The sequence below is a fragment of the Mastacembelus armatus genome, chromosome 20 (assembly GCF_900324485.2).
Source record: "Mastacembelus armatus chromosome 20, fMasArm1.2, whole genome shotgun sequence".
NCBI lineage: Eukaryota > Metazoa > Chordata > Actinopteri > Synbranchiformes > Mastacembelidae > Mastacembelus > Mastacembelus armatus.
In genome coordinates, this window is record NC_046652.1 from 19226536 (window position 1) to 19242786 (window position 16251).

A 16251-nucleotide genomic window follows, 5' to 3' on the forward strand; every position below is an offset into this window, starting at 1 on the left:
TGTGAACAAGGGGAACAAGGCAAGAACATGAACACAGACACAGAGTAACAGGGCATGAACATGGGGAGACTCACCAGACCACAAGGAAACAAGAACATGGACACAAGGAACAAAGCATGAGGGTGTTGGTCACGCACACATTGGGGGACTCACCAGACCACAGGGAAACAAGGACTCTCGATTTACCGGTCAATCTACATCCTACTCTCACCTATGGTCATGAGCTCTGGGTCATGACCGAAACGACAAGATCGCGGATACAAGCGGCTGAAATGAGCTTCCTCCACAGGTTGGCCAGGTGCTCCCTTAGAGATAGGGTAAGGAGCTCGGTTTCTTAAGTAAAACTTTACATCTATATGCATTTTATTTGTGTAATAAATGACCTGTGTGGGAGGGGTAAGTTTTACTATGTATTACTTTAACCCTCTGGGGTCGACACACGCCGGTGCGTTTTGACGCATCTTTTTCTGATAAGGCCGAAACAAACTTAAATTACTCCGTCAATTCTGATCGTACAGATAAAAGAAGTATATCATTCAAATCTGTAAAGGGTCTACTTTTAGTTGTATACTATCATAATAAAAACAAAACGTTGTGCTTTTTTTAAATAAAAAAAGCCGACAGGGTGCGCAGGGTGAACAGCCAAAGGCTCCTCTGAGAGAAGAGAGGAGTGAAGTAAACACTCACACCACACCAGCAACGGACCCCTCATCAGCCAAGGATCCCCCCTCAACAGCACCTTCAATGGTGCCCCCTCCACTGCCCTGGGCCCCCCCAGCTGCATCTGCATCCTCTGCAGACTCATCACTGACCATCCCATCCCCGGCTTCACCAATGGGATTTCCAAATCATTTGGAAACCTTGGCGAAATCAGGAATTAAAATGGTGCCTCTGACCCCTAACCTGGCAAGGTCACGGGTATTATCATCAACGCCAGTCAACTCATCCCCCAGCAAACACCTGTCTTTCCTCAGAGCACCCCTGTCAGACCCCCCGCACCTGCTCCCGGACCAAAGATCCTGACTAGCATCAATGCTGCTATCAGTAACTAGGACACCCAGGGCCTCTGCTGTTCTAGGACTTACAGCCATAATAAACCACTTATTGACCTGAGGCCCAGGGAGAGAACACTCTCCCCTAGTGCTATAGCTCCAGTCAAAACACGCAGAGTGACAGTTAGACTGTCCAATCAGAGAAATCTAATTCATATCCCTTGCAGACAGATAATCTCAGGTCCTACTCAAACTAATTTGAAAGTTGCAGTGCTCAATGTCAGATCTCTATGTAACAAATCATGTTTAATCAATAATTTTATCTCCTCTTATGATCTCGATTTTATGTTTTTAACAGAAACATGGTTAGATAGCAGGACAGCAAATGCAGTTCTTATTGAATCCACCCCACCTAATTTTACATTTCTATCAGAAACACGAGAAAACAAAAAGGGTGGTGGCATTTGTGCCTTTTTTAGGGATAATATGGTTACCCACAGGCTGTCATTTGGGGAGTTCTTTTTGAGTATGTATCTTTTAAAATGGAGCAGAAATTATCTCCCTCTATACTTTTTATTATCCTCTACAAACCTCCCCAATGCTGTCAAAATTTTATTGATGAATTGACTGAGATGCTTTCAGTCGTCTTCACAGTGTCATGATCCGCAGTCGGGACTTCCGTTTGCTTTTATTTTGGAGGATCATGACGGGAACTGGTTTTTGTTGTCTTGGGTTTCTTTTTAGTTCCCTTGATTAGTTATTGTTTTCACCTGCGCCTCGTTGGTTATACAGGGGTTCTTAGACACCTGGCGGCGCCATGGGCAGCTGCCGGGTTGTCTGTTTAGCAACCTCCAGCGTTACCCACGGCTCGTCATTTCTCAAACACGCATCGGGGAGAGTACGTGAGGCTTATTAGTCGTCGGTGAACGTCTAAGACTCTCTTTTCGACGACATCACTCACCTCATAGGCTCGACTGGAGACCAGGGAAGTACCTTTTGTTGTGCCCTGTGTTCTCCTGTTACTTTCACACGGTCTGGTAGTTTGTTCCACGGAGCAGGGAGCTCATTGTCCCTTTACTTCCGACAGGAGTCGGCTTAATAGACATGTTTAGTTAGCAACGGAGATCCCGCGCGCAGATACGTCGGAGGAAGAAGGCTCCTGATCTGTATGTTGCCGGATGTTGCCCTCATGTTCTGAAATAGCCCTCCACGGACATTCTACCATTCACTGTTTTGTATTAATTTGCCTATGAGAAATAAAGCCTTTTCCTTTCAGTCCTTTGGCGTCATTTGTAGATGAAGTCTCCTCCGTAACAAAATCGTGACAGAACAACCCGGCCACGCAGACGGACCAGACTTCATCTGCTAGCCTCACCCACCAAAGGACTTTCTGCACCAGTATTCATCATGCCTTCCCGACGGAACCGAAGAACCGGATCCAAAGCTCTTCCCCTGCCTCAACCATGCTCCCCTCCCGCACCAGAAGTGAGGTGTTTAAGGATGGGGGGGTTATTCACTCGGTCTCAAACCATCTCCCCAGTTTGGTCGGATCCCTCACACCAAGCCTCAGATCAAATTCACCCCCTCACGTGGTTCAGTAACCAGGCCAAGAAACACGACCCATGGTACTCCAGGGGGGCTATTCTGGACGACCCCCTAGACTACGAAGAGGATACGGAGGATGAGTTTGCCACAGCCGTTCCCATTTACAGCTTTGGGGGCGTAATCCTCGACGACCCAGTTAGCGGGGCCTCCCCTGTGCATTACCCCGTCCGAGGTTACTCTCCGGGGTCATTTTGGGACGACCCGTTGGACAGCGACTACTCCTGTGATGACGTCTGGGATGAACCGGCCATTGGCCCGTGGAACCCCCCAGCGTCACACTCCACTCCCAGACGTCGAAATCACCGCCGTTCCAGGCAGCAGACCCTGGGACAGCCCGCAAGACACCAGCCACAGCTTTCGGCGCTACAGTCTTCAGCATCCACAATCTCACCTGTTTTCCGGGACACCATCGTCTCTGAACCCACCTCCTGGGGTTCGGAGTGGGAGACCTGCGAGGAGGAGGAGGATTGGGAGTTTTTCGATGAGGATGACCCTGTCGGGAGCCCCCATCGAGACCCTTTTCTCGGAACCCGCCTGGCAATCAAGCGGGGGGGTTTGCCTCGAAGGAGTGAGTCCCCGGCGTCGCAACCCTCGGCTCTTGGGCGGGTCGCCTCACCACCTGGGATCTCCAGGAAGAAGCGGAACCGACGTCAGGCTAAAACGTCGCCCAAACCTGTCCTGCCCTGGACCCCGGATCCTGTGCACGACGGCGTCTTCATCCCCACTGAGGTCTCCACCTGTTTGTCCAGCCCCAGTGTGCCAATGAAGCCGTCACCGCTGGAGCTCCGTCCCAGACCCTCGTCACCGCAGATGCTGCCAAAGCGTCCTGATCAGCAGCCTCCAGTGCCGCCTCGCCGGTTGCAGCTTCCAGTCCCGCGGCGTCGCAGTGTAGGCGACCGTGCCGAGGTTCAACCCAATCCTGTCCGGCCGGTTCCCTCCCCTCGGCGTCGTGAGCGAGACGCCCACTACAAGGTCCAGCTACCAGCACCGGAGTGGCCGGAACCTTCTGAGCCCACAGAATGGCCAGAACCACCAGAGGGGCCTGAACCACCGGAGCCACCAGAATGCTCACAACTGTCAGGACCTCCGCAGTTCCTATGGTGTCCGGATCTTCCAGAGTTCCCAGGGTTGTCCGACTTCCTTCAGTCGCCAGAACTCCCAGAGCCACCAAGATGGCCAGAGCTGCCAGAAGGGCCCGAACCACCGGAGCGACCACAGCCCTTGCCATGTCCAGATCCGCCTCAGCCTCAGGAGTATCCTGGGTATCCTGAGCCTCTGCAGCCAGAGCCAGAGCCCGTGTCTCCACAGCAGTCAGAGTCGGAGCCTGTACCAGTACCTCCTCTTCAGCCAGAGCAGGAGCTAGAGCCAGAGTCTCCTCAGCAGCCGGGTTCGGAGCCAGAGTCTCCTCAGCAGCCGGGTTCAGAGCCAGAGTCTCCGCCGCAGCAGCAGCCGTCACTAGAGGTTCCCGAGCCGCCGCCGCAGCAGCAGCCGTCACCAGAGGTTCCCGAGCCGCCGCCGCAGCAGCAGCCGTCACCAGAGGCCCCCGAGCCGCCGCAGCAGCCAGAGCCGGAGCCGGGGACTCCGCAGCTGCCGGAGCCGGGGACTCCACAGCTGCCGGAGCCGGGGTCTCCACAGCTGCCGGGTTTGGAGCCAGAGCTTCCTCAGCAGCCCGAGCCGGAGCCAGAACCCTCTGACTCTCCTGAGGTACCGCCGCAGCTAGCTGAGTATCCTGTGTGTCCTGAGCCGCCGCCGCCGCAGCTACCCGAGTATCCTGAGCCGCAGCAGCTCTTTGGGGGTGCTGAGCCGCGGCCGCCGCAGCTACCAGAACCAGTGTCGACCCATGGGTCAACGCCTGGACCTGCTCTCCTAAGGCGATCCAGGAGACCTGTTGGCCGAAGGAGTGACCTTTCAGAGCGGTTTCGGGTCCAGACCAGCCGGAGAGGCCGTCCGCCAGAGCGGTCACGGATTCATGCCAGACGGAGAGGTCGTCCGCCAGAGCGGTCCTGGGTCCAGACTAGCCGGAGAGGTCGTCCACCAGAGCGGTCCTGGGTCCAGACCAGCCGGAGAGGTCGTCCGCCAGAGCGGTTCCGGGTCCAGACCAGCCGGAGAGGCCGTCCGTCAGAGCTGTCCCGGACTCACGCCCGTCGGAGAGGCCGTCCGCCAGCGTGGTCCCGGATCCACGCCAGCCGGAGAGGCCGTCCGCCAGAGCTGTCCCGGACTCACGCCCGTCGGAGAGGTCGTCCGCCAGCGTGGTCCTGGACCCACGCCACCGAAGTGGCCACCCGCCATTGCACTTTCAACCTGGGTCTGTTTGTTTTGCCCGCCCACCCACCCTCTGGCGCCCTCCTCCTGAGGCCACCCACCGCCCGCCCTGTTCGTGGGTTTTTGAGGGGTTGTGTTTTTTTTGTTGTAGGCCGTCAGGAGCCAGCCTTTTTAGGGGGGGGTACTGTCATGATCCACAGTCGGGACTTCCGTTTGCTTTTATTTTGGAGGATCATGACGGGAACTGGTTTTTGTTGTCTTGGGTTTCTTTTTAGTTCCCTTGATTAGTTATTGTTTTCACCTGCGCCTCGTTGGTTATACAGGGGTTCTTAGACACCTGGCGGCGCCATGGGCAGCTGCCGGGTTGTCTGTTTAGCAACCTCCAGCGTTACCCACGGCTCGTCATTTCTCAAACACGCATCGGGGAGAGTACGTGAGGCTTATTAGTCGTCGGTGAACGTCTAAGACTCTCTTTTCGACGACATCACTCACCTCATAGGCTCGACTGGAGACCAGGGAAGTACCTTTTGTTGTGCCCTGTGTTCTCCTGTTACTTTCACACGGTCTGGTAGTTTGTTCCACGGAGCAGGGAGCTCATTGTCCCTTTACTTCCGACAGGAGTCGGCTTAATAGACATGTTTAGTTAGCAACGGAGATCCCGCGCGCAGATACGTCGGAGGAAGAAGGCTCCTGATCTGTATGTTGCCGGATGTTGCCCTCATGTTCTGAAATAGCCCTTCACGGACATTCTACCATTAACTGTTTTGTATTAATTTGCCTATGAGAAATAAAGCCTTTTCCTTTCAGTCCTTTGGCGTCATTTGTAGATGAAGTCTCCTCCGTAACAAAATCGTGACACACAGAGTTTGACTGTTTGGTTATTACAGGTGATTTTAATGTTCACATGGATAAGGTCTGTGACAGATATGCTAAAGAACTCTCTGCCGTCCTTGAAACGTATGGCCTTAGTCAGCACGTTAGGGAGCCGACCCATACCAGAGGTCACACTCTGGACCTTGTCATTACTAAGGGTGTTAACGCTTCTAATATCACTGTGATTGATGTTGCTTTGTCTGATCATTTTTGTGTCTTTTTTGATTTGTCCATAATTCCCAAAGATGCAACTGGACCTACACTTGTTCAGAAAAGACATAAATGATAACACCAGGAAACTGTTCATGGAGATGATTAGGTTTGAAAATACCACTTTCTCTCATGTTGAAGATTTGTTGACTTCATATACTTCAAGTGTTCTAAATGTCATAGATGTGATTGCTCCTGTTAAGGATAAATTAATCAGGTGCAGGCAAAAACCACCGTGGAGAAATGATGACTCGGTCAGGGCACAGAAAAGGGAGTGCCGGAAGGCCGAACTAAGATGGCGTAAATCAAAGCTCCAGGTTCATTATGACATTTATAAGCAGATCCTGTGTGTGTTCCATGAAACCCTACGTAGAACGAGAGAAATGTGTTTTTCTGAAATCATCAACAACAGTAGTAACAACTCATGTGTCCTGTTTGCTACAGTGAGTAGGTTAACAAACCCTCCATCTCCATTGCCACTGGAACTGATTTCAACATCTAAATGTCATGAATTTGCATTATTTTTTAATGACAAGATTCAGGGTATTAAGCAAACAATAAATTGCACAAGGCAGATACCAACTCTGCAGCCATCCAGGAAACACTTGGTAGAACTGAAACACTTTACACCAGTAAATGACATAACAGTTGAAGAGACCTCTCAAGGTCAAGCCTCTCCTGAAGAAGAGCAGTCTTGATGCCATGGTACTGAACAACTACCGGCCCATATCAAACCTGCCGTTTTTAGGCAAAATTACGGTGGCCGACAAGGGCAAACGCGCTGCAAAACAGAAACGCTGCAAAAGAGAAACGCTGCAAAACAGAAACGCTGCAAAAGAGAAACGCTGCAAAACAAAAACGCTGCAAAAGAGAAACGCTGCAAAACAGAAACGCTGCAAAAGAGAAACGCTGCAAAACAGAAACGCTGCAAAACAAAAACGCTGCAAAAGAGAAACGCTGCAAAACAAAAACGCTGCAAAAGAGAAACGCTGCAAAACAGAAACGCTGCAAAAGAGAGAACACAACGGAAGTGCGCCAGGCCGATAGGGGGACCCCGAACTGAGGGGTGCAATGAACAAAGAACTTTTACAGAGGCGAGAGAGACACATGTAGTGACATAAGCCACGTCTCATTTCGGAGGCTGCGTAATGACGCAGGTTATAGTGTTGAATTGCAAAAGAATTGAAGGAGCGACCTCTGATGATTGTTCTCATGTGCTAATATGTGCTAACAATGTTCTGTTACATTTGTTTACTTGATCAAAATGTCATACAACGTCGGGAGACGTGGCGGGGGGGGGGGGGGGGGGGGGGGGGGGGTGTTGCAGGGTGGGAGATCTGAAGGTGCTGTAATGACTATAGGTTGTTGTCTTGTTCAGGGTGTTCTTTGGGGAGTCGGTAGGGTGAGCTACAGGGAGATGGGTCAGGGAGGAGGGAAGAAGTGTGTGTGGAGGGAAGAGAGGGAGGGTGAGAGAGAGCTGTTCGGTGAGGGGAGTTAGCGTTACTGATGGGCGATACCACAGAATTTGGTATCGATCCGATACCAAGCAATTCAACACTATAACCTGCGTCATTACGCAGCCTCCAAAATGAGACGTGGCTTATGTCACTACATGTGTCTCTCTCGCCTCTGTAAAAGTTCTTTGTTCATTGCACCCCTCAGTTCGGGGTCCCCCTATCGGCCTGGCGCACTTCCGTTGTGTTCTCTCTTTTGCAGCGTTTCTGTTTTGCAGCGTTTCTCTCTTGCAGCGTTTTTGTTTTGCAGCGTTTCTCTTTTGCAGCGTTTCTCTCTTGCAGCGTTTTTGTTTTGCAGCGTTTCTCTTTTGCAGCGTTTCTGTTTTGCAGCGTTTTTCTTTTGCAGCGTTTTTGTTTTGCAGCGTTTTTGTTTTGCAGCGTTTCTGTTTTGCAGCGTTTCTGTTTTGCAGCGTTTCTCTTTTGCAGCGTTTCTCTTTTGCAGCGTTTCTGTTTTGCAGCGTTTCTCTTTTGCAGCGTTTCTGTTTTGCAGCGTTTCTCTTTTGCAGCGTTTTTGTTTTGCAGCGCGTTTGCCCTTCTCGGCCACCGTACAAAATCATTGAAAAAGCTGTTTACCAACAACTTACTGACTTTCTCATGCTAAACAACTGCTTTGATGATTTTCAGTCAGGATTTAGGCCCCATCACAGCACTGAAACTGCCCTCATCAAGGTGACAAATGACATTCGTCTGAACACTGATGCTGGCAGAGTCTCTCTCTTAGTACTGCTGGATCTAAGTGCTGCTTCTGACACAGTGGACCATGCGATCCTGGTACAAAGGTTAGAGGACTGGATAGGCATCTCTGGTACTGCCCTTAAATGGTTTAAGTCCTATCTTGAAGACAGGAAGTATTTCATTGAAGTTGGTAACTGTCTCAGACCAAATGGTGTTGACATGTGGGGTCCCCCAAGGGTCCATCTTGGGAGCCCTTTTGTTCAATCTTTACATGTTTCCTTTAGGCCAGTTAATACGCAGCAATAATGTGTCCTACCATAACTATGCAGATGACACTCAGATTTACATTTCACTCACAGCTGGTGAACATGGACCAATCGACTCACTGTGCAGCTGTATTGAACAGATCACTCTATGGATGCAAAACAACTCTCTCCAAATAAACAGTGACAAGACTGAAATAATCCTCTTTGGGCCTCAGAAACAAAGAGAAAGTGTCAGCAGTCACCTCGAGCCTCTTTCTCTAAAATTTAAAAATCAAGTTAGAAATCTAGGGGTAATCATGGACTCAGACATGAATTTTAACAGCCACATTAAATCGATAACATCGTCAGCATTTTACCATCTCAAAAACATTGCCAGAATCAAAGGGATCATGTCTAAACCAGACTTGGAAAGACTCATCCATGCTTTCATCTCTAGCAGGTTAGATTACTGTAACGGCCTGTTCACGGGGCTCTCAAAACGAGCTGTAAGGCAGCTGCAGTACATTCAGAACTCTGCTGCTCGGGTCCTGACAAGAACCAGGAAGTACAACCACATTACTCCTGTTCTCAGATCTCTGCACTGGCTTCCTGTCTCTCAGAGAATAGACTTTAAAACAGCACTGCTTGTGTATAAGTCTCTTCATGGCTCAGCACCACATTACATCTCTGACATGTTGGTGCCATATGAACCATCTCGAACTCTGAGAACATCAGGGACAGGCCTTCTGCTCGTGCCCAGAGTCAGGACTAAACAGGGAGAAGCAGCGTTTCAGTTCTATGCAGCTAAAACCTGGAATAGTCTTCCTGATGATGTTAGACAAGCCTCATCTCTGGCAATGTTTAAGTCCAAGCTAAAAACCTTTCTTTTTAGTGTGGCATATGACATATGACCAGACTAGACCTGACAGTGTTTTATCCAAACCGATCTATCTGCACTCAGTTTCCTTTAATATTAATTTTTAACTTTTTATTATTATTATTATTTTTTTCGTTTTTAAAACTGTCTTGTCATTACTTTTGTCCAGTTGGGGGAGACAATCGGACTCACGGGTAGTACTCTAAGTTGATTAGGTTGGGAACCTTCGATCTAAAGCCAATTGGATCAGGGACTCAGGGGTTAGGAACCCTGGCGCTTTATTGTTATCCTTAGAATACGGGTCTAAACAGCTGTAGACTTAAATAAGGGGTTTGGAACCTCCAGCTGTAGTCTACTCGATCCTAGACGTAAGAGTCCGGGACTCAGGATCGTCTCCACAGATAGTCTGTGTTGAGGTACTTTTAGTCCATCAGGGATGGGACAAACTGAAAGTAGGGGACCCACAAATATGGGTCAGCGTGGTCCGATAGTCGGTATCATAAGGGGCAAATATGGTGACAAAGTGGTGGCATGCCTTTTTATTTTTTATTCTTGTTTATGTATTTTAACCTGTCTTTTATTTCTGTAAAGCACTTTGAATTACTCTGTGTATGAATTGTGCTATATAAATAAACTTGCCTTGCCAGAAGTTCACTCTCAGAGAACTAAATGGCATTTTGTCCTCAACAGATTCCTACGGTAAATACATTCTGTAGATTAAGACGCATAGAGACATATTCAGATTACAGGATATTCAGAAGTCAATGCATTCACATTCTACACTAATACAAACTCATATTGGATATAGTGCACAGCCAGATGGACGTTTTACTTTGAAAGGACACAGAGAGAGAAAGAAGTGGTGTATTAGCTTTGGTTCCTTATCACATGATGTGGTTCCTACTCTCCTGTTTTTATTTCTGTTTATTTCTCCCCCTCAGTCAGTCGACAATTTGCATCGGCTGGAAAAGCAAAGACAAACAACTGATCCACCTGTTGGGACCAACAGCTGGTTCCTCCTCAGCAGCCTATTCCAGTCCTGTAGCTCAGTGTTAACACAACATCAGTTTGTTGTCTGAACATCAGCTGGGACATGTCAACAACTTCTCAACAGGCAGAAAAACACCTGGAGAAGGATTTAGCCCAGAAAAGAAAAGCTCTCAGATATTTCACAGAAAACATGTCGTGCTGCTGATGCTTCAAATGCAGAGACCACTGTGCATTAAACAGCAGTGAAGGATGATCGTTGGATTCAAAGGCTCATGTAGAAATCCTTTTTTCTTTCTCTCAGCGTCAGCATCATAATGAGACCAAAGACATGTTGCATGTGTCTGTTTTCATGGAGGACCATGAGTTTGTGTGGACATGGATAAACCTCCAGGCAGCACCGATTCAATCTGGTCTCTGGACTTTAAAGGATTCCAGAGATCCGATCGGACTCATGTCAGGACTTCCTGTGGGGCCTTAAACACCATCTCACCGTTAAGACGCTGAATCAAATCAATGTCAGTTTGTGTCCCCAGCTGATTGACACACAACATGTTTCTTATGGATGGATATTCACAGCCAGATGCCAAAACCTGTGCAGCTCTGAGTTCTACCAAGATTTCAACTCTACTGGTCTAAAAACAGGTGATGAAAGGGGGCAGGTCCATGTGCACCTCATGTCATGAAGCTAACAGAGATCTTTGACTGAAGGTCAACCACTAATTCCCACTGGAAAAGTAGATGAGACCATCAATGACATGTTTCTGCAGCATTTTCACAGCACAGAGTTTCTGTGAAGTGAGATTAAAGCTGCAGCATCATTTCCTGTAGCTAACAGCTAATAATAATGGAGGAGGCTCATTGGAGAGAGCCATGTGTTTCATTTGAATCACAGGGAGAGTTAGGACTCTGTTCACTATCAGCTCATTCCAAATGTTCAGATTTAACATGCAGACATGCTCCATCTTCAGACTCACATATTAGAATGAGTAGATCTGAAATATAGAGAAACAAGATTCAAGTCCCAGGTGTCTGCACTGGAGCTGGAACAAACACTAAATAATGTCGTTCTAGGAAATATTTGCATTTGTATTGATTTGTTTGGACAATAAATGGATCATATGAAGGTTTAAAAGACACAAGAATAGAAAAAGATTTGTACAGCGAAGATCAAAAACTCCAAAGGTTTGATCATCACGTCTCAACAGAAGGAATTTCAAAATCCAACCGATCCAAAGAAACAACATGAGACATGAATAAATGTCAAAGATTATTATGTTGTTGCAAACTTGTCCAGTCAGATCAGATTGAAAAATCTCCAATGATTCTTTATTGTAGCTACTTCACTGCACTGGTTTATGTGTGTATTGAATAATTCAACTGGAAACAATCATTGGAAAGTCTGAGACACCAAATCAGGCTGATTCAGACATTTGGAGATAAACTACATGTGAAATATACATGAAGATCAAAAATGATCCCAATATTTAGTTTAGAAAATAAAGGAGCTGAGTGTTCAGTTCATCTACTTAGAGCAACTCTCACTAATCTTTTCTGGAAACATCCTTGGAAGTTAGGAAACAATTTGTTGAACCAACCTGTTGATTTGGTTGATGATGTTATTCCAGTTTCCATGATATTTCATCTTAGTTTGGCATCAGACTTTTTCCTGATGACGTCTGAGAAAGTGGATTATTCCTAAAGTAAAGACAATCATTAGATTGACAGGAAATATTACACACTTCAATTTACTGAGACTGAAGAAGAATCGATTCCATTGACACAATTGAGACATTTTTCTAGTTCACCATTTGTGCTGTTCATTTCCCAAATCCACAGTTTGGAAAAGGGAACAAACTAGAACATCATGTGCATAAAGTCAATGTAGGTGAAGGAGCAGGAGCCATGTGATGAATAAGAACGGGCCCTTTTGGTACCACACAGGAAATATCAGCAGGATATTAGTGTTCACATCAGTCAGGCTCAGTCATATTCTGGTCTTTGCTGCCCTCTAGTGGATCCTGTCAGCTGTGAGAAATACAAGGTGACACTTCATCACCACAGTGCTACAGCAGAGGACAGGACAGGACTGATCCAGTGAGGGGGGTCGGGTCAGGACTGATCCAGTGAGGCTGACCACTTTGCATCAACTGTTTCCCTTTGACACCAGGATGTTTGAGTTGATGTAAATGTGAATATGTCAGACGCCTAAAGCAGACATCACATTTATTTAGGGAGGGGATCCAGCTTACCTGTGTCAGCTGGTTGTAGCATAAAGGCCAGTTCAAGCTGCAAACGTTTTGATGTCCGTCCATCTGATGGAACCGATCTATGAATTCACATACGCCAGAATTTAAAACATCAGTGACGTGTCATCTCCAGACCGTCATCGTCGTCAGACGCTCGGTGTGGCTCTGCGTCTTCTGGTTTCACTAGGCCCCGCCCTCTAGCGGGCAAGGCCAATCCATGAAATCCACCGATCTTCAAACTACATCACACTGCTGAATTTTTGGCTGCCAAGGCTACAGATCTTGTCCATGGAAATTCTGTCATCAGTTTAAAATGGCATGTCCCATTTCCAAAACCCATAAGTGGAGCCAGCTCTGGCACACAAACATGTATGAAGCTGGCATATAATTGGAGTTCTTCCCCCTAGCACCATGATTAGTCCTTCTGCCATGTCCATTGCAGTTAATACTGTGTTTGTCTACAGTCTAATACCTATATATGGTAAACAGGTGCCCTGTTATAACAGGTGTCAAAACTTATTAAGTTACTCAGATTGAATCCACACTTTCCAACCATATGGAAAATCACAATCTCCTATTGTCAATGGCAATGCTATAAAATAACTAGAGCCCACCTTTAGGACCAGTTGACGTGGACCCTTTGGAATCACCTGGTTCTCTGCATTAAATTGACAATAAAAGTAATGAACGGCATCATTAGGCAGCTATAAGCTCAGTTTCTGGTTCTGACTGGCCCACTTCAACACCCGGGTTTTCATTGTCTGAAGGAATTGAGTCCCACATTCACTCTGATGTTTAATGTCCTTATTCTGCTGCATCGCTAACTACTGACCATCATCTGGACAGCAATCTGACCTTTTTCTGTCAGATACCTGTGATAATGAAAACTCATCTTATCCTTAATGATGACTGCCCAGGCCAAGAGGCAACGTCTGACCAACTCTCACCTCCAATCTGGTTCCTAGTGGAGTTTTACTGACTCGTTTCTTGACTCTTTTGTTAATGTCATAGTCAGGGCTGAAGGGCTCACAGACTTTTTCCAGCCTTTACAGTAAATGCTTGAATTGTGTTTTCACAACAATTCAGTGTTTTATTCTGACTTTTTTCTTGCTGCTGTCGGAGCAGAAACAAAGACATTTTCCAAATCCCACATGTGGCAGAAAGAAATGGTGTCAAAAAGCTTTAATGAAAACAGAGAGTGGACATGTGTCTTTCTTCATTTACAGTGGATTATGAGAAAGACAGAAAAAAGGCAAAGAAGGCAGAGACAACCGCTCATCTGAGCTCAGACAGTGAGAGCATGATGGGACGGTTTCATCCACTAAGACGGTGAGTTTGGTTTCTTCACACTGATTATTATTTGAATAAGCTCCGACACACAAAAGCACAAATATGATGAAAACACATCTTTAAACACTAGGTCCTAAAATCTTTTCTTCCAATGAGTGCAATAACTATGTTAGCGTAGTGAGCATTGTAGTGATTCCTGAATTTCCCTTCAGGGATTAACAAAGTCTCCCTCACCTCATATCATCAGTGATGTAAATAGTGTTTATATAAATGTTAAATAAACCTGTTAAATACATAAATATCACAGTACATATATATATATATATATATATATATATATGGAATGTGTACTTAAAAGCCTGTTTTTCCAGATTCTTCAGGCTACTCTAGCAATTCCATGCACACATACAAATATATTCAAAATAATTCATCACTGTGATTTTATACCTACCAGACCTAACTCTCGGTATCAAGAATACCAGCAGTCTACTGACGAGGAGGACATTAGAACTCCGCATAGACCCTCTCCACCGATCCCACCGACTCCACAGGCCCCACCAGCTCTGCTAGACCCACCCATGTCACCAACTCAGACAAACCCACCAAGTCCACCAGCCTCTTCCTCAGCACCCACCTTGTCTGCAAGGCCAGTAATTAGTTGTAAGTGTTGTAAAAAGCAATGAAGTTGCACAAATGAAGCAAAATGAGTTGATGTGTTCCCACTGTAATATACAGAGCCTATAAATGATTCAGCCCCTTTTATATTTTACCCTTTGATATTTTATAAATCAGCCATTGTCAATATAATTTGGTTTGTTTGACCAAAGAAATCTCTTTAATGTTAAAGTGGAAACAGGTTTCTACAAAGTAATGTCAATAAAATAAAGATATGTCATGTGAAATAAGACTGTAAGATGTATTGTAATGCTCTGCACTGACAGCAACAGAAAGACATATCATCTCTCAGCTGGAACATCTCAAAGAACAAGTGTCTGTAATTAAGCAGCTGCTTATGACCCTCACCGACCGGAACTCTACAGCTGCCATCTCACCAGAAGGCAAACATCTACCTTTGAGCAGCCTGGGCCACATCCAGGTGGTGCAAGGCTTAAAGAGCAGGCTGCTACAAGGATGTGGCACATTGGACTTTTTCAAAAAACACACTTTATGAATCATGGACTTATTTTTAGAACCACAATTTAGGTAAAGTATCTGTCAGCGACCGGAGGTTCCAACCCAACATGGACCACAAGGCGGGTCACGGTCCGAATGGTAACCACACCATTGGCCCAACAGTTGTGCTGGAGGGGCTCTGGCCAGAAGTTGGCCTTTGGTGACATGCTGGTCTGCAGGGCAGTCATAGGTACAGTATGTGATGATCATGTGCAAGAAGGTCTGACAGGGATATAACAAAAGATTGGATTTCATTTTAAAGGCCTAATTCCATATTTTTATTCCATTCAAATATACGAGTTCTGTGCTTCTGATTATAATAGAAACTAAAATCAAGATAGTTGTTTTCACAAATACAGACTGGCCTAGCTAGTTAACCAGATCTAACTATCCACAGGGTCATGCACTGTAGAGGAGATGCTCAGTCTGGTCACTCTTGGTGTGGGTTATTATAGTCACCTTAGTAAATAACACTAACCCACAAACAAGCAGTGGATGAAGGCAGCTGCACTAAAGGCCTGGCAGAGCATCTCATAGGAGGAAACTGCATTTAGTCATGTCCATGGGTTTCAGACTTCAAGCAGTCATGTTCTGCAAAGGATTTTCATCCATGTGTTACTTTGTCCCATCATTTGCACTTTTGTCAAGCCCCTTGGATTAAAGCTGAATGTCTTCACTGTCTGTGTGCACAGAATTCTTCAGCATATCCTCTCCTATGTCATCAACCTCTAGTAACCAGACAAACTGACAGTAATAACCAGTGATGACAAAGTACAGCATGTCCAATAGTAACTGTGTATTATCTTGTACTGTCCATCACACATTTACAAGCTTCCACATAACAACTGTTGCTGTGTCCTCGCTGTCTGAGAACTCCAGCCTTAAAACAAAGTGGATAACCACACCCACACCCGGACCAGTTATTTACCAAAATCACCACCAGAACCTGGACATGTGATAATCACAGATTACAGTTAGGGAATAATCTTTAGAACCAAAGTGAAAATACATTTATAAACTGTCATGTGGGACCATTTTCATGGTTCTGCCCTAATTTGTTGAGAAGTTAGGAGGCATCATGATCATCAGACACCCCCCTCCGTTGTAGCTGAATATACTGGCCTGTGTATATAATAATAATTATAAGTCTTTATCATGGAATATCTTGAAAACTTTAGCCAACCAGCACCTTTGTCACATTTTCTCTAATTCATCTGATCACAATAGAAGAATCAGCACATTTTATACGTATTACAATATACACATTCCAATTGTAATAGGTATAAATGCCTTAAGGCC

General features: G+C 46.3%; 2 protein-coding genes and 1 pseudogene across 2 annotated transcripts in view; 2 read left to right on the forward strand and 1 right to left on the reverse strand.

The window, feature by feature from the left end:
• Positions 1–16251, forward strand: part of LOC113121849 (uncharacterized) — a 1077549-nt gene that overhangs the window by 963882 nt on the left and 97416 nt on the right.
• LOC113121854 (uncharacterized) overlaps positions 1–16251 on the reverse strand; it is a 957344-nt pseudogene that overhangs the window by 798694 nt on the left and 142399 nt on the right.
• On the forward strand, positions 13168–15031 carry LOC117152786 (myb-related transcription factor, partner of profilin-like). The gene is made up of 3 exons (XM_033325785.1): positions 13168–13818; positions 14234–14439; positions 14721–15031. The coding sequence occupies exons 1-3, from the start codon at positions 13694–13696 to the stop codon at positions 14948–14950; spliced, it is 561 nt and encodes a 186-aa protein (XP_033181676.1). The 5' UTR covers positions 13168–13693; the 3' UTR covers positions 14951–15031.

Excerpts from the sequence above, each read along its gene's own strand:
- LOC117152786 (XM_033325785.1), top strand. The coding sequence starts at position 13,694 with ATGTGTCTTTCTTCATTTACAGTGGATTATGAGAAAGACAGAAAAAAG. Across the intron at positions 13,819-14,233 it reads CGGTTTCATCCACTAAGACG|ACCTAACTCTCGGTATCAAG; the intron begins GTGAGTTTGGTT and ends TATACCTACCAG. Across the intron at positions 14,440-14,720 it reads TGCAAGGCCAGTAATTAGTT|CAACAGAAAGACATATCATC; the intron begins GTAAGTGTTGTA and ends CTGCACTGACAG.